We start from the raw sequence: 17,030 nt of genomic DNA on the forward strand, positions 1-17,030 counted from the left end.
GTAAGCTGTGGTATTGATCCTCTAGCAGGGAAAGGAAACACCTTGGATATTTTTTTGAACTCCCACTGATTTCACAATTATTATTTTAGATTCCATTTCAATAAATAGTATGGGCCTTCAGTATAAATAGCTGAACAAACAAAACCTGCTCTGTAATTAAGATTTGGTATTTTGAAGTGGCAAGAACAGAAAATGCAAGTGAACTAGTAGTGAAATCTCAAGGTTCTGAATGAGACAAGACATGAATTCTTTTGAACTACAGTGGAAAACAGATTTATATCTTCAAACTCTAGCCATCAAAACTTTTTTCTTTTTATAGAATAACATTCCAAGAAAAAAACCAACTAAAGCTGCTAATAGGAATAAACAATCTACAAAAAAGAACTGGTGTTTAAAATTCAGGAAAAATGGCAATAAGAGGTAGAAACAACAAAAGTCTATGCAATTTGGGCTTCAAGAAACAATGACCCAAAACAAAGCAAAAAAACTCCCCAAACCAAAATGAAAACAACAGTCAAGCAGTGGTTTAGTCACATAAAAAGAGGAGACTGAAAATACCAATGACATACAAAACTTATATTTAAATTTTGCCACCATTTTTGATAAAGGCACTGATCACAGATCAAAGACAAAATGGCTTGAGAATGATGGCATGGAAACAAAATCTTTTTTGTTACATGGAAAAACAAACAGTAGCTTCATGTTATAAACAGGAATTCAGTAGACTTGCATTTCAGAGCTACAAAAAAAAAGGTACATGAAAATTATTTAATCCTTCACAGCTTAACATGAAGTGTATCACATCAGTAAAATATGTCACTAGAAGACAGAGGACATTGGTATCTATGAAACAAAAAGGTGGCACAAATAGCCACAGATAATTATTGTCAAATCCTGCATATACTGTAGAAAGATATTTTCCTCCCAAAAGAGATCTGAAAAATGGGCCAGAATTATACACAGGTTTGCCATACCCACACAGTCAACTGCTTTGAAGAGAATCAAATTGTCAAAGGAAAACAAAGAGAATTAATTTATCTGGCCTTGATTCCTGCTGCAATACCAAGACTGAAATCACTGGCTTGCTGAAGAAGATAATACAATAACTTTCCAACAGCTATGAAAAAGAGAAAAATACACCATGCTGAAAGGTTAACTGTCCAAGAGAAAAAAGTCCTACTAGAATTCTTTCAATTCCTTAAGAATTACTCTGAAAACTAATTTTATTGAACTTAGCGGTCAGGGTCCAAGAAATATTTTCCCATTAAAGCAGAAGGTGGTAAATTATGTGAATTCAGAAGCCACCACACTATTTTTCAGAGAGAATTTATTAACCTTGAAGTCTAATATTACAAATGAGATTAAGCAGTCAAAAATTAATGAGAAACCAGGAAAATTAAGTAAAACAAGTGGCATGAACCTGAGATATGAATAAACCCATGGTTCTGAAATGACAGGAAGAAAAGAAACCCTCTGAAACCTCAGGATTTCTATCATTATTTCACTACAAGTTAATGATATGAACAGCTCTGAACAGGACATAGGTGGCTCAAGCAAGCACCAGAAGATGTAATTCCAGCACATACACAGACCCAGTGTACAAGACAGTGGAGTGACACTATCTAAAATACCACATCATTTCCAGTTTTTCACACTCCAAAGATTAATTCAACCTAGAAAAGACTGCACGCAAAGCTGCTAAGAGGAAGAATCATATAGTAGAGACCAATTCTTCTTAAAGAAAGCTAAGAGTGTCTTGCATTAGCTGCAAAACAAAACAGAGATGTCATCGCTGTTTCCAAAAGCATACCACAGAACATCAGTGAAGTAAAACAAATAAACATTTAGTGAATGGCCATAAAATAGCCACAAACAAGTTAGAACATGAAAATTATAGTGAATTTTTAGTCATTGCAGATCAATAGGCTGAAACACAATTTGCAACTGCAGCAAAAGGAGAACCACCACTCACAGATTTCCAACTGAAGTTCCAGAAACTTGCAGTCCTAAAAAATGTAGTGGAATGCTGTAGCAGGGCACTGGATGTGATCACCCATGAAGTGTTTTCTACTCTTATGCCCTTACACTAGGTGTGAGATCTACAGACAGCTACTGGTTGCAGCCCGTAACATTCCTTCAGTACATCTCCAGAGATGTATCAGACTGACATGGCTACTGTGATTTCTTTGGATGTGCAAAGCCACTGTGAAATGCAAGCATCAGAGTGAACACTGTCTTAAGAGTGACTAGGAGAGAAAAAGAGGACCTCTACAAGAAGAAATGTAAGTACAGACCAAAAGCAGCATTTTTACCTAATTGAGCAGTTTTTATCCAAGAGATTACAGTATTTTCACTTCCATATGTGGCTTATCAAAAAAACATTAAGAAATACTGAGTTTTATTTAATCTCTTACCACCACCCAGTAACTTAACTGCAGATGCAGGGCAGGGGTGGGGATAATTTTGACAGCAGAGCAGCCATCAGAACACAAACAGTCCCAACAGCAGCACCTTTTCCTCACAGGCAGAGGACACAGCCAAGTGCTCTCTGTGGACAACACGCTTCAGTGGTGGGACCCAAACATGTCTTTTTTCAGAATTCCAAGCGTTAGCACACTCTCAGAAATATTCCTCTGTCAGCTTGAAAATCACTTAGCTGCACAAAACCCATTGATCCATTACAACTTAGAAATGTTTCAGTTCAGAAATGTTATTGTAATTGGGAGAGAGGACAAAAAAATCTTTCTAAGATCAGATTAAACTCTATCAGGTTAATCTGTATTTTATTTAAGAGAGTTTTGTACACAATTAGCATTACTGGTTTTCTTGTGCCCTTATTTTTCTCCCTGATAAAAAGTGTCTCCCTTCAATACTGAAAGTTGAATGCAAGTTTTAAATATGTACATATTTTAATTAATCTATTTACTGAAGCTAACGTGTCCTTCAAGCAAAGAGATTTCTCTAAGGGTGTAACATGCAAGAAAAGCACATTTTCCAAAACACAGTCACTTCAAAAGAAGAAAGGGGGCATATAATATATTCTTAAAGTGGTGAACTCTGACTGAACACATTCCCCTTTACAGGGGATTCTTACATTCCTATTTTCTTCTATTTTCTGTTTTAGATTACAGCCTCACAGTTCAGATTTGAAAAATACAGTAGGTCTAGTGTCTAGCATGCAAATTGCTACTAAACCATAGTTAATTAATTAAAAATTTAAACATACCTTTCTCCTCCTCAGTAATCAATTTATCCATTGCATAGTCCACATCAAAAATGTATCGGTAGAAGCAGAGCTGAGTGTACAGGGCCTTATCAGAATACTGTAATGAAAGAAGACAGCAATTAAAAACCCAACTCAAAAGTGTCTCTCTTGCACCCACTTCTACGTCCAGTATTAAAAACTGATTATTTCTATTTGGTTTTCTTCCAACAGTTTACATGTTCTATTCATGGCGGCTTTTGGAATTATTATTAGTATTATGCTACAAAGTGTCCTTACTACCCCTCTACACTTTTCCTCACAATTTACACCAAGCACTTACATGAATCAACTAAACTTAAAAATTCTTACAGAATTTAAAATGCATTTATCTGTTTTTACAGATACATGTATCACAATGATGCTTTAGCAAGAAAATGAAACCCATGAGAATGATGAGACAAAGGAACAATTTTGGTGCTTTAGTATATTGTAGAATACAATGAACTAAGAAAAAAATAATTATTGTCTACTTTTTTTATGAATACGGGTGTTTGTCTGTATTCCCCTCCTCCCACCCCAACTGTGGCTGCATAATTTGGGAATGTGTCATCCAAATAAGAATAAGTGCATGAACACCTTTACAGCTACATCATCATCTTGCTCTACACATCTGTGAAGGCTACTGCATGTTAGTAATCACACATGTAGTTCAAAAATCTGCAATGTTTACCTGCAGAATATGATACTCAATTAAATGGTCTGAAGGCCATTTATGTCAAGCCTCTGTGCTATTTCTCTAGTTCCAAAGTGCACACCTGGATGCTCTCCTATCACTCCCACTGCTCTGTGCTCTAGAAATTGCTGGAATAGACATTAGATCCATCTGGACCACATTACAACTAAAACCTTTCAAGTTCGTCTCTTGCGCTTTTGTTCCATATAACAACATTCCCCTCCCTGCTGTTCAAGATACTGGATTTTAGATATTGGCCAACAATGATTTGAAGAGTTGTTCATTACAAAGAATAAGATTATTTTAACAGCATCAAATTTGGAAGTAGTGTCTATTTTAATACATTTAGTGCAGAGATAGACATATACAAACCCTCAAAGATTTTCTTGATGAGCTATAAAACAAAGGATGTGGTTAGACCAGTGGAAAACTACCATGCAGCATACCACTAAGAATGATCCTCAAAATGCAGTGGAAGAGCAACTGGTAAACTATTTCTACTTAAGGGAATTCTACTTTAACTTAGGTTTTCAGTCTTCTGCCCAATCAAGCCAAGTTTTGCCACTACATTCAGCTAATTTTACACTTCTATTGACATGCAATAAGTATCTATAACTATTAAGCAACTCATGTTGAGACATCTGACAACTATTACTACTGCTTAGTTATTTTTTATATATTTCAACAGTATTTTTTCCACTTCATGTGAACCTATTTTAAAAAAAGACACACAGAAGCATATTTTATTCCTTATTAGCTATTCTACGATATGCATCATCATTATACTATTATACACCAGTTATTTTTAGTAAATCCTGATTACTGCTTCCTGAAGAAGAAAAAAGGAGGACGACAGCGATTAAGTTATTTGTTTAGTTTTTTAGATTCAGCTGTAATTGCTGGTACACATCTCCCTGACTGCACACATGAAGCAGGTTGAATAGAACACTGAAATTACCTCCTTCATAATAGTTTGTTTTGATAATGTATTGTGTGTCGAGATGATGAGAAACAGTTGCTGTCAATTTGATTAGCCATTATATTTTTATGTTAATTGCCATTATTGGGTCCATTCTGTTTAGTGTCACCATAGAAGCCATACAATGTTAGCATAAATAACAAATTGGAGTAAATTAGGAAGATATATTTTTGCCAATTCATTTTAATTGCCCCTCAGTCCTTCCGTCGGTTAACGCAGCTGTTGACCCATAATAAGCGCTAGGTCAATATAGCTGCTTGTCAATTCAGAAATGCAAAGTGCTGTGTTGCTGGTAATGGATATACAACAACCTTTGCCAGCCAACTGAAGCAAACGAATGACAACTCACATGAAAGAATAAAGCATCAGCTATGGAGTTTAGTGACCTGATATTAGTCGGCAGGCTAATTGAAAGTCACTGCTTAAATGGATAAAGAAAGTACAAAAATCAGTATGTAAAAATGTATACATGCACACATAGGCAGATACATATACACACACAAATTTTTTTATTGATAATGTCCTAATATCTCCTTCTCTTTAGCTTTTTCTATATTACATTTAGTAACTGGTAGAAAAAAAACTTTTCAAGATTTTCATGCAATTAAGTATTAATATCATGGTATATTTATGAATTCAAGGACAAGGCACCTTAAATTTCAAAGGACTTTAAGAATTACTTACACCACCACTTCTTAATTTCTGACAACCTGTAGGTTTAAGAAGGGAAAAAAATCCCAACATCTAAAACTTTAAACCCAAATAATATTTAATTTTAATGGCCATTTTTTTGTGTAAAGAAAACCCAACACCCCAGCAGCACAGGAAGAACTGGAGCTAAGTTTGTATCACCATTTATGCATTTTTTCTTCCCGTGAAAGACTGGATGGCAAGCACATGAAAATAAAACTCTATTTTGAAGTTTTTATTTACTCCATGATGTTTGATTTCTTTATTTCATTAACAGTTAACTTCTGCAGTTAAGTCTGCTTCTTTCAGATCTTGCACTCATGGAACAAACATATTGTTTTTCTCATGCAACCAAACTATTTTTTTTTAAATTGCATTTAAAACCACAATCAACAGATGAAGGAACAAAAGGTATATAGTTTTCATTCACAGTTATTCACTTCTTTGACAGAAAAATTAGGCTTCTAATATAAAAATACCAGATGTATTAAAAATAAACCATTGTGTTTAACCAACAAAATATTAATTTAAATCTAGGTTTGAAATGGTTGTAAAACTGTTTCCTGTAGCATCATGAGGCCAACTGCAAATCTCCAATTGCCTTCCCAGGAAGAATTAAGGATTACACAGCAGGAAACCAATGGGGTCTTAATAGAACTGCTGAATTACGGACACTGGAAAAGCAAATTTTCCCAAGACTAAGCATAAAGCACTCAGTCATGAAGAGAGAATTATCTTGCTCAGCTACCACACACATCAGACAATGTCCACCAGGGCATCATAAGGAAAGGAGAACTTTCCAGGAGCTCCTGAAGGACAACAGTGCCTCCACACAAGGCCAAGTCCACCCTGTTTAAACAATGTCTGGCTCAGCACTGTCTCTGTCCCTGCAGCTGCTGGTATTTGAACAAGGCACTGGACTGAAGGGTAGAACTCCCTCTTCTCCTGTCTCACAAATGCCTAAAAACTCAGCTCTGGAGCAAGGTCCCCTTGTACACTCACTCCAGCCATAGCAGAGAGCTCCCTCAGCCCATAACAGCACAGTCAAGTAATATAGATTTTTCTAGAGGAAAGTAACCCTTCTGTAACAAGATGTGAGAACTGAAACTGGTTTTCTTAATCTGGAAAGAGAGAGTAAAAAAATAGCCAGCATCCACCTTTCTGCCTCTTTTTCAGAAACGCAAAAGCTCAACTTGCAGGAAGTAATGGGCCCTGGAAAGACTTAACCACAGGCAGCCATCTCCCTACCCTAAATACACAGTGCTTGAGAAGAAACCAAGACGTATAATCTCTCACCTGCTTTTCTGCTATTTAAGAAAGTTTGGTGGCAGCTGCATTAAGGTGTTGAAATTAGAAGACTTCTCCTTCAGTGCTGGTTAGTTTAAATTACACGACAAGGAACTTCAGCTGGGATGCTTCACTGTCCTTCCTCTTGTTAAGAGGTCACTCAAGTGGGAACACACCAGCCTTTCAAATCCATTCAGTACTGAAGGGCAGTACAGCAACTTAGATAAATGAGGTAAGAAAGGAAATCAGGTAAGGGAAAAAATCAGAAAGAGGGAAAGTTTAAGTTTTAAAACTTTAAAGATTTTTCTGCATCCTCACTTTTTCTGCCCTTTTGCTTTCTTCTGCACCTGACTCCCATTTCTTCAAGCCCTCTCCATGGTCTATTCTTTGTTTACTGTTGTGCCACCTATGGTTTTAAGGATGATAAAGGCAAATGGAAATTAAATAAAATCCACCAAAAAAAAAAAATCACCCATTTGGTTTGCTAACTCTAATAGACTGCTTTGCAAAAGAGATAATTTCCACAGGCTACAGAAGTTATTTGTATTACTTCAATTAATTATAATACAAAACAGTGGCACCACTTCATTAATCAGCTGCTTGAGAGAGTTACTTTTGTGAAAAGCCTTTTCAATAATTTTGATTAAAAAGAATAGTGGCTCTTACTACTGTGATATGATTCAGTATGTCCATCAAACAAATCCTTAATATTTAAAAAACAGGAAAGAAATAAAAGGAAACCGAAAAGAAGTCTCTTGGCAGAAAAATGTGTCTTAGGGACTCTTCCAAGGCTCAGATGTAATGGAGCAAAGCATACAGGAAATACTTCAGTGCTTTGAGAGGCATTTCCTCCCCTCCCCCCTTTAGAAAGATGCAGTAATTAAAACCTAATTATTATCTTCATTTTAAACAAAACCTAAAGTGAATACCAATTAATAACAACATACTAATGAGCATCTGCTGTGATGAAATTGAATATGAATGTGCTGCAAATTTCGGGTAATTTATTTTTTCGGGGAAGTGCCACTGGTCTCAATCTACTGCTGGAAGATTGTATAGACTGTACACATCTTCCATCATGTCTCTTATGTGCAGCTATTTTTTATTTTCAAAAAAAGGACATACTTCCACTTTCTGGATGTTTATACGTCCAAATGCTATCCATGCTACAATGATTTCAAAGCAATAAACTAGTGTGTCATGTTTTACACACCTCACATATTCTTTTAGCAAACCCAGGGCAGTTGCAGCACAGACAACCCCTATTCACCAGCAGATTCTGAAGACAGACACTGCTGCATGACAAGAGCTCATAAAGTGTGAATTCATGTTATACTAAATACTCATAATGTGTGTGCTCCTGGCCTCATGCTGATATATACTGAAGTCTGGTCTTGTGCACCATAAAGCCTGGTTAAAACACAGCGCTAGTCTACGTCAAATAGGCTGAAATAAAGTGCACACCACTTTCACTCAATTCCATTAAAAACAAGAGACCTTTGGTCACCATCTTTCCTGACAGAAGCCTTGGAAATACAAAGAGAGGGGTTGTGTGCATGTGGTTTCCTTCTTAACCCTCCAAACTGTCCACCTGTTAAATCAATTTTGGTTTTTTTTAGTGATTTTGACTCACTATATCCAGTAAAGCAGTAAAAGAAGACTGAAATGGGTGTAGTAGGATTTAGATGTGATGAAACTTCCCCTAGCAGTTATGCTAACATGGACTGTATGACAAAAGAAGAGATCCCTACACGTACATGGAGGAGTGAATGAAAAGGAAAAAAGGCCCAATAGAAGACTGGACACTCTTATGAGATTTTTCTTTTCCATTAAGTAATTGAAAAGAGCTTTTCCTGTCCTGTCTAGCAATTAATGAGAACACTAAAAGCCCTACTCCGCTTCCTTGGAGATATGTTGCTTTTTAAACAAAAAGACTGAGTGTCATCTATGCCTAACAAACAGTTTCTTATTTTAATGGGATGCAACCCTCTCCCCTGATCCTGGTCTTCTGTGTGCACTACAGCTCATCTGAGCATGAAGTAAACCACACTGAACTCACTAATCCAGCCAAAATTACTCACTTCTTTACTAATCTGGCAGAAAACTAACACCCCAAATTCCACTGCCTCCCTGAGTGGTCAACAGCTGGCACAAGGTGAAACAGAAAACTGTATGGTAGTTGATGTGAACAAGCCAAAATAGATGCTGCTATTAAGGGAAGACAGGATGTTTCCTGCTTTTAGTTTTTGGCTTGAGTTCTGTCTTGCACCCAGCACTCAAACTCATCTGAGCAGCACAATTATCACACCTGGAAGTGAACCACAAGTCTTAAGTAAGAATCACTCTTTTTTTGATGTGTGGGAACCACGTGCCTCACATATAGTCAGTACACACTTGTTACTGCAAGCGTTCTTCACTTGGAAATTTTCAGCGTCAGTATGTTTATGACTAATTTTTGATATTACTAATATTCAAGACAAGCACATAAGACGTGTGACTGAGCCTTTAACAAGACCAGACACTATCTGCTCTGAGGTATCTCTTTGGGTAAGAACATTGAAACAGCAATTAATGACTAACAGTAATGACTAATTGTTGGATGAAACTGAGCATCCTGGTTTAGTGAAAGGCATCCTTACTAAGGCAGATGGGTTGACACTGGATGATCTTTCTGGATGTTGTTTTAAAGGCTCTGAACACACACAAAACACATACAGTGGTCAACCACTGACTTACACCTGTAAACTTAGGTTTCTGGTCAAAGGATACTAGTCATTGTTAATGACAGTGCAATAGGAGAAAAAGGTACAACAGTTGGGTTTATCAAATAATTCAAGGCTCTGCATTCTAAATCAGATGAACACAATACATTTTTAAAAATTAACTTCATCTGTAATCTGCCTCACAGATCTGGAGAGCCTCTAGAATATTCATGTTCTCCCTCTGAAAGCAGTGTCATTGCATAACTGAGGAATTTGCAGACTAATCAGTCTGAATATCCATCCTACACTGATGTACTTTCGGATAGAGATTGTACAGAAATTCTCAAAACTACCATCTACAGCAGAAAGGTTAAGGTTAAGGTTCCACACCAAACCAAACAAATGAGCTTTACTGGACATCAAATGAAAGCCAGATATGGCTCTGGAACCAGACTGACCCAGCAGAACACACAAGCAAAACTACAAAACTGTTTTCAACCTGATGCATTGAACGTAACTCTGGAGAATTATCACATGATCGCAAAATCGACTTTATTTCAAGAGCTCCTGATCAAGAATGTTTGCACATTTCAAATAAATTTCTGCTTGAAATAAGCAGCATATAGATATTATCCCAAAACATTATCTTACCCTTGGTATACAAGACAAATATAATTTTAAAAACCCTCATGTTTACAATTTTTAGGGAAAAACCCCAAGCACTTTGAAAGTAAGTAATTAATTTATGGATTTCTGGAATTACGTAACCCTTGATAATCTGGGCTAAAAAAAGTTAACAAAAAACGTTTGGTGAAACAGAATTGCAAACCACCTCTTTAAAAAGCAAAGTTGTAATTTTGCTCTGGAGACAAAGCACCATGACCAAGTATTCCCCAGCTACCTTAAGTGTTACAGAACAAGCTAGCACAGTTCCAGAGCCCTGTCTCATTCTAGAGAATTGATGGATCTACTCACTGAAGAGCACTCACTTGCAGTTAACTATAGCTCATCTGCTTATTAAAAAGAGAAAAATAAACATGTGTAAGACCTCTCATTACTGAACAGAATCCTTTTAACTTTCGAGTAATTTCATGTATTTCCATAAAAAAATTGTAAAATAATAATGCTCTAACAAACAAGAACTGAACTGTAAATATCCGGGAAACTTACCTCAAAAAAGATGTGCTACTACAATTGAAAGACTCAAACAATTAACACTCTGCTGAGCTGAAATCTCCATAGAAGACCTCTGGCCTTTACTCATGGAGAATGTAGCACAATCCCTTGCTCAGGACCCACACCTCTCACAGCTGAAAACAAATCAAGTGAGGCCCAACCCAGACGATTATATGAAAACTACTTAAGGGGAGTAAATTCTGTCTGCAGGGAAGGAATTTGCATAAGTTACCTCCCAGACCAGAACCACAAATCAACCATCTATCACACCCCTGTCCCATAGCAGAGAGAGAGAGGCCATTCCCAGAGGTCTCCTGGAGGCCTCTGCAGAGTAGGTACAGCACTGCTTTTTACCATTTTATGCAGTCTGCCGACATGTTCATGAATGGTTGTGCATTGCCAAGGACGAGCAAAATACTCCTCATTATCTTATCCGAGGCACATTTTGAGTCCTCTGTCTGCTTGCAAAAATAGAGGTTTCTCCTCCCGATGTTTAGCTGCAGGAAGCTACAGGTAACACTGGAAAAAGCTGGTAGAACAAGTCCTGCCCTCACAATCCAGGCTGAAGTGTAAGACCAAGTTACAATCTGAAAGTAAGATATTTCTGTTCACATAAATTAGTTTAATCTAGCTCAGTACTTGCAACCTTATTTTTATTTACTTCTTTTAGAAATAAAGTTCTTCCTCACTGATGGATACACTTTACACAAACATGTGGCACTTGTCAGCTATCCAGGAGCATACACTGTAAAAGTGCAATCTGTGTAAGCAACTTGCCTTATATGTATTTACTTAAATTACAACTTTGTTAAGAAATGGGTAATGTTGCATTTCTTTTCCCCAAAATAATTTATTAATATTTGTGAAAGCCTTTTTTTAGCAGAATCTTGATTATCATTCAACAACCACAAGTACATATTTTTAAAATGGTTTATTATTAAATAAACATCACTATAAATAGGCTAGATACATAAGCAAATAAGCTTGTCCAAATATATTTTAGATGTTAAGATAATGCATGTGAAAACAAAATAAAAGTATCACTTACAGCAAGGGACCTAAAAATATTGCTTTAGATTACAGCATTCCTTAGAAAATAGCATTCCTGTTTCCAAGACTTAGGAGTCAACTCCCCAAATTCCAAGTATTAGCAAGAGAGTAAAAAGTTTGAAAAGACAGGTTTTCACCTTCAACTCCTAGTTTCTCATTTTTTAACAAACTATTATTTGAGCTCACATAGTTAAATAACCTGAAGCAAGGTTTAATCTGATGTTTCTGCAGCACCTCTTTAGACTTCACTGGAATGGTTCTCTACTAAATGCTAAAGAAAAGTAATGTTACATAGATGACAAAATACAGGACAGCATCTTTTCTGCTAAGATCAGTTGTGCACAAAGACACAACTCAGTGACTTATGAGGCAAATTTATCAGCTACCCAAGGGTCAAAATCAATGACAACACCTTAGATACTAGACAATCCCACTAAGATTCCAGCTACACCTTCCACATGTAGTGAGTGCGATGGAGGATTTATCCCTACACTCTTCCTTTTCCGGAAAAAAATATATGTTATTTTCAACCTCCTTCTCCATAAATCAAAACTGACTCTTCAGCAGGGCAACTAGCACTGCCATCAGTGCATGAATTAATTATGATGTATTTTAGTTTTTAATGCAAACTTCTCTACACACATCTCTGGCACTGCCTACACCAGTCTAACAAGGTTCTGGGTGGCACAAATTTCACCAGACAATGCATGTTTCAAACTGATTGTCACCACGTAAAGTTTTTGGACCATTTTGAGAAAAAGGCATAGATTCTGTCCTGTTCTGCATCCTTCAATTGGCAAATCCAAACATTAAGAGAAAGACATCAATCCTAAGATAACCCACAAGGAAAAAGCAGAAGTCCAACTAAGAACAAGGCAAGAATTAAAAATGTTTAGGTTTTAACTTTGTCACTCAACAGGGTGTGTTTACGTTCCAGGATAAAAAGTGTTCTGAAGATTAATGTTTCCCTCAGGGAAATTAAGAAATTGAGTCTGGAGGGTTTTTTTGCCCTAGATGTACAGATCTATCTAGGCAGAACTATCTGGTTGTAATAGGAATTTTGAATGTTCGCATTCAACAAATGAAGAAATCTTAAATTTAATCTTTCAAATCTTTACTACAAACTCCTAAAAATAATAGACAGGAAAACTGTCTAATGCTTTTTCTTAGCCCCAGCACCAAAACACTAAAGTAGGTCAGGTATTCCTTTAAAAATTAACTACGTTATTTTACCAAATACAAATTACATTATTTTACCAAATGCAAAGAAAGACAGAAAGTAATTTGTGTGGTTCCAAACTGGCAAAGCAAGAGGTCTCATGATAACAGGGCTTCCAGGCAAAAGTCTGCAGGCAGCTCAGGACCACTGTCCAAGTGAGTGTGAGCCTCACAGGAAAACCATGCAGCTACTTTGCAACATTTCTGAGTAAATTCTGACCTACAAGCTGGAAAAGGAATGTGGTATAGTTATTATTAGACTTAGTACCTCCAAGTGTAAGGGATATTTTGTCTCTAAGACAGAAGAAAAGCAGCTGGCTATGACTGGAAGACATAGAACACTCCAGTGAAAAATTTCCTTTAGCAGCAGTCTGCTGCTCTGAGTAACCTTTTTTCCCATGATTAGAAGAATTTTCTTATTACACTATTACTCTTTGTCTTAGAGCAGCAGTCTAACAGTTTAGAACTAGTAGCATTTCATTAGAAAGATACTGCACCTTTCTGATGATAGCAACTAAAATTTTCCTTAGAAGTTCAACATATCTGACAAGAAATTGTATCAAATGCTTCAAATATTGAACTTTGTCCCACAAGAGAAGTTAAAACATGTCATCAAAAAATACTGCATCTGAACACATATAACATTCTGGAACTTGAGAAGCTTTAATGAGAAGTACAACAATACAAGACAAACATTCTTACTATAAAGAAACAATCCTAAGAAGTCTCACCAGCAACTTTTCTAGATCACACTCTAGTGATCAGACAGAACATACAGGTACTTGCAGTACAAAGCTATATAAACATTCAAGTGTGCTTCAATGGTGAGAATCTATAGCAGGTAAATTGAGAAAGAAAAGAGTATGGCCCTGGAGTGGACAAAGTCAAGCAGCTCCCTCACAGGACTTCCTCCCCTCTTTCCCAAGCCTAAGACTACAGCTACAGCCCTGCTCTAACAGGACAACCCATAAAAACAGGGAAGAGTGGAAAAGAGAATTTCACTAACAGTACAGACACTTCAGAAACTTTTCAGCAAGAACAAGTGACACCTGAACTTGACTGTGAGTCAAGTGGTTCTCGGTCATGGTGCAATGCTTGTAAAAACATTTGCTAAAACTGGACAGCTCAAATAAAACTGTTGCATTGCTCTCCAAAATGCTCATTCAACTGAAGGAAGTGAACTTCACCAGATAAAACACTCCTAATAAAAGGAGCTGATGTATACCAAAATTCTGTAGACAAAAGGAGAACTTCGAGACTTTGTGAACATATTGCCAACACTGGCATTAGAATAAACATCACCACCATTTACCTATGTATCCACAAAAAGCAGCCCAATCACAACAGAATAATGTTAATTTTTCTAGCAACTCATAAAATTATTTGTAAAGATTCACTCCTCCTCATCTAAGTAACTTACCTGCACTCACAATCTCTGCACACTGAATTTCATCCTCTGAGCAACCATCCTTTTTATTTTTAATCAGATACCAAACAGGCCCATCTCGAGACTGCACAGTGATGTTCTCTGCCTCTTTTTGAATACAGTTTTACATGCCAGCTAAATCTGCCTTGTGAAAGAATAAAAGTAGAGAGAGAAGCTAGATTTCAGTAATCCTAAAAAGCAGCTAAGTAGGCTGCCTGTCATGATACGTAGTTTAGAGAAATTCATAACTGATCCAACAGAATAAAAGCATTACTAGGCATGATGCTGGTTGTCCCTGGAGCTTCTCCTTCACACACCTCTTAAAGTGGTGATGCTGCCGCAGGGACCCTACAGATCACAGTACAGATCACAGTACTCAGTGCACAGCCATTTTGGGCATTCCGCTCTCAAATGCATCTCCAAATCTTTCCCATTAAAAAAAGAAGTGTCTTATACCCTATAAAAAGCTTGTACGAGTCAAAACACAGTGAATCTCACAGGGAACATAAATCATGAATAATTAAGACATTTAAATTGTTAAGCTAGTGAAGTCGTACTTCTGAGATTTAAAATACAGCCAAACAAAAAAATCAACCTGAAATTTAGGACCAGGGAAAATACTTCCACATGCATGCAATAAAAATGTCAATCATTTAATTTTAAATTACAGTAAGCCTGGTAAAAAAAATGACCTTATCCTTTAGAGTACCATGCAGCACCCCAGTGCCCAAATTACAGGAAATAAAAAGATGAACAAGGAAGTGGACATTCCATTTGAGTAAAGAAAGAACAGACTGCCCAGAGCAGCTGCTCTCAAAGGATTTAGTAACAATACTTTGAAAAAGTAAATTGAAAAATGTATTTAGAAAAAGTAAACTGAAAAACTTCTGGCCTAGAAAAAGTTAGACTGCCTAATTAGCCACCTTTATAAGCTAGACAGAACCACAGGAGCACCTAATAAAATACACTTACTGCAAATCATTGCTATTGTTCTACACTCTTATAACTTTATCCTTACAAAATTATGATTTTAACATTGTTATTCTCAAATCTTACATAATGAAAAGCTCACTCCAATTCTGCACAGCAAGGCAGCTTATTTCCACAGGTATGGCAAGTCTGACACACAGACAGCAGCCTGCTCATGTTGAGGCCAGGTCCATAACACACATCAAGGCAGGTGAGAGTGCCCCTGAATCAATACCAAAAGAACTCTTCAGAAATACCACAGTTTGCCTTCAGCTCTGCATAAGGGAAGTGTTGAGGACTTTTCAGCTTCCTGATAAAACCAAGACTGTTGCTAGTAAGGGAACATAGATATCAAGTACAATATAGCCAAATATAGCCAGTTGGGAAGGTTTAGTATTACCCTCAATCATATAGCTTTTACATCAGACACTTTTTCCCACTGTCTTTTCATTACAGCCTTTCATCTTTATTCACCAAATTTATATATCCCACTCAATTTTATCTTCATTCCACTGTATAATTCTGCAATGGAAATTGTCTCTTGAAAGGATCTTTAATACATTGTTTCTTCACAAGGCTTCAAGACTGTATTATCTATGTTAGGTCATCAATAACTTTTTGTTCAGTGATACACTGAATGTATTCAGTCCAGAACTGTCAATTCTCTTGTTAAGGTTTACACAAGTACAAGGGAAAACTGCAAGCTCAATTTTTAAAACTTTTTTTTTTTCAAAAGGCTGGGGTAGTTGCTGATTTTAAAAAAGTATTTGTGTAGCAAAGAAATAACTTTATACATGCAGTACAACTAACCAGAGGAGCTGTCTCAAGCAGAAAATTAATTTATGTACTAGCCAGCTCGTTGTTTGGAGCATCTATGTATTTCTACTTTTGGGATGAGGAATGGAGCTGAAAGCTGACTGGAAGACACAAATTAAGTTAGATAACAACAACCTTGTGTGGCACTAGGAAAGCAGCCAAACCTCATGCTATTTATTATCCATACCAACAGACTGTTTTGTTAGGTGAGGATTTTTGAGTGGTTTTCAGCAAGGGGAAGAGCATTCCAGCCTTCTCAACCTTATAGGGAGCACTCACCTGCATTATGCACTAGCTGAAACCTTTGAGCTCTTTTAACAAGATCACTCATGCAAAAATCTAGACAGCAAGATTAGAGTGGTGATGAACAGTAAAACATAAAATGGAGAAAATGGCAGCATTTTCCTATCCATGTGGAAGTACTGAAAGGTATTCTCTCTGTTTCTGCTGCCTGGGTATTTGGAAGCATGACATTCAACAAATCATCTAGACCATGAAAACTGAGTAACCAGATATGCCTCTTCAAGCAAGAAGTTTAACTACTTCTGTCAATAAACCCAACTCACAAGTAATAGGAGATAACCTATAGAACAGAACTTCCCATACATATCATAGGGTTACCAAAAAACCTAAAGGTTTTCACAGAGTTGTTCTCAAAAGGAGTTTTGGACTTATGAGACAGAACATAAATACTTCAGTTTTGTCCAGCACCATGTGACTAAACAAGACAGCCGATTCTTCAGCTCAAATTATGCTGAAAGTTTCACGTAGTACCAGAA

General features: G+C 36.7%; 1 protein-coding gene across 2 annotated transcripts in view; it reads right to left on the reverse strand.

Moving 5' to 3' along the window:
* POLA1 (DNA polymerase alpha 1, catalytic subunit) overlaps window positions 1-17,030 on the reverse strand; it is a 184,728-nt gene that overhangs the window by 39,011 nt on the left and 128,687 nt on the right. The window contains exons 36-37 of one of the 2 annotated variants that reach the window (XM_083855218.1): window positions 3,227-3,323; window positions 1,924-2,006 (exon numbers count right to left, since the gene is read on the reverse strand). In XM_083855218.1, coding sequence (XP_083711344.1) covers window positions 1,969-2,006; window positions 3,227-3,323 — 135 coding nt within the window. In that variant the 3' untranslated portion in view covers window positions 1,924-1,968. Of the gene's footprint in view, window positions 1-1,923; window positions 2,007-3,226; window positions 3,324-17,030 lie in introns of those variants that run through there. The other variant, XM_083855217.1, reaches the window with a different exon arrangement.

This window comes from Zosterops lateralis, assembly GCF_965231275.1.
Source record: "Zosterops lateralis genome assembly, chromosome: 2".
NCBI lineage: Eukaryota > Metazoa > Chordata > Aves > Passeriformes > Zosteropidae > Zosterops > Zosterops lateralis.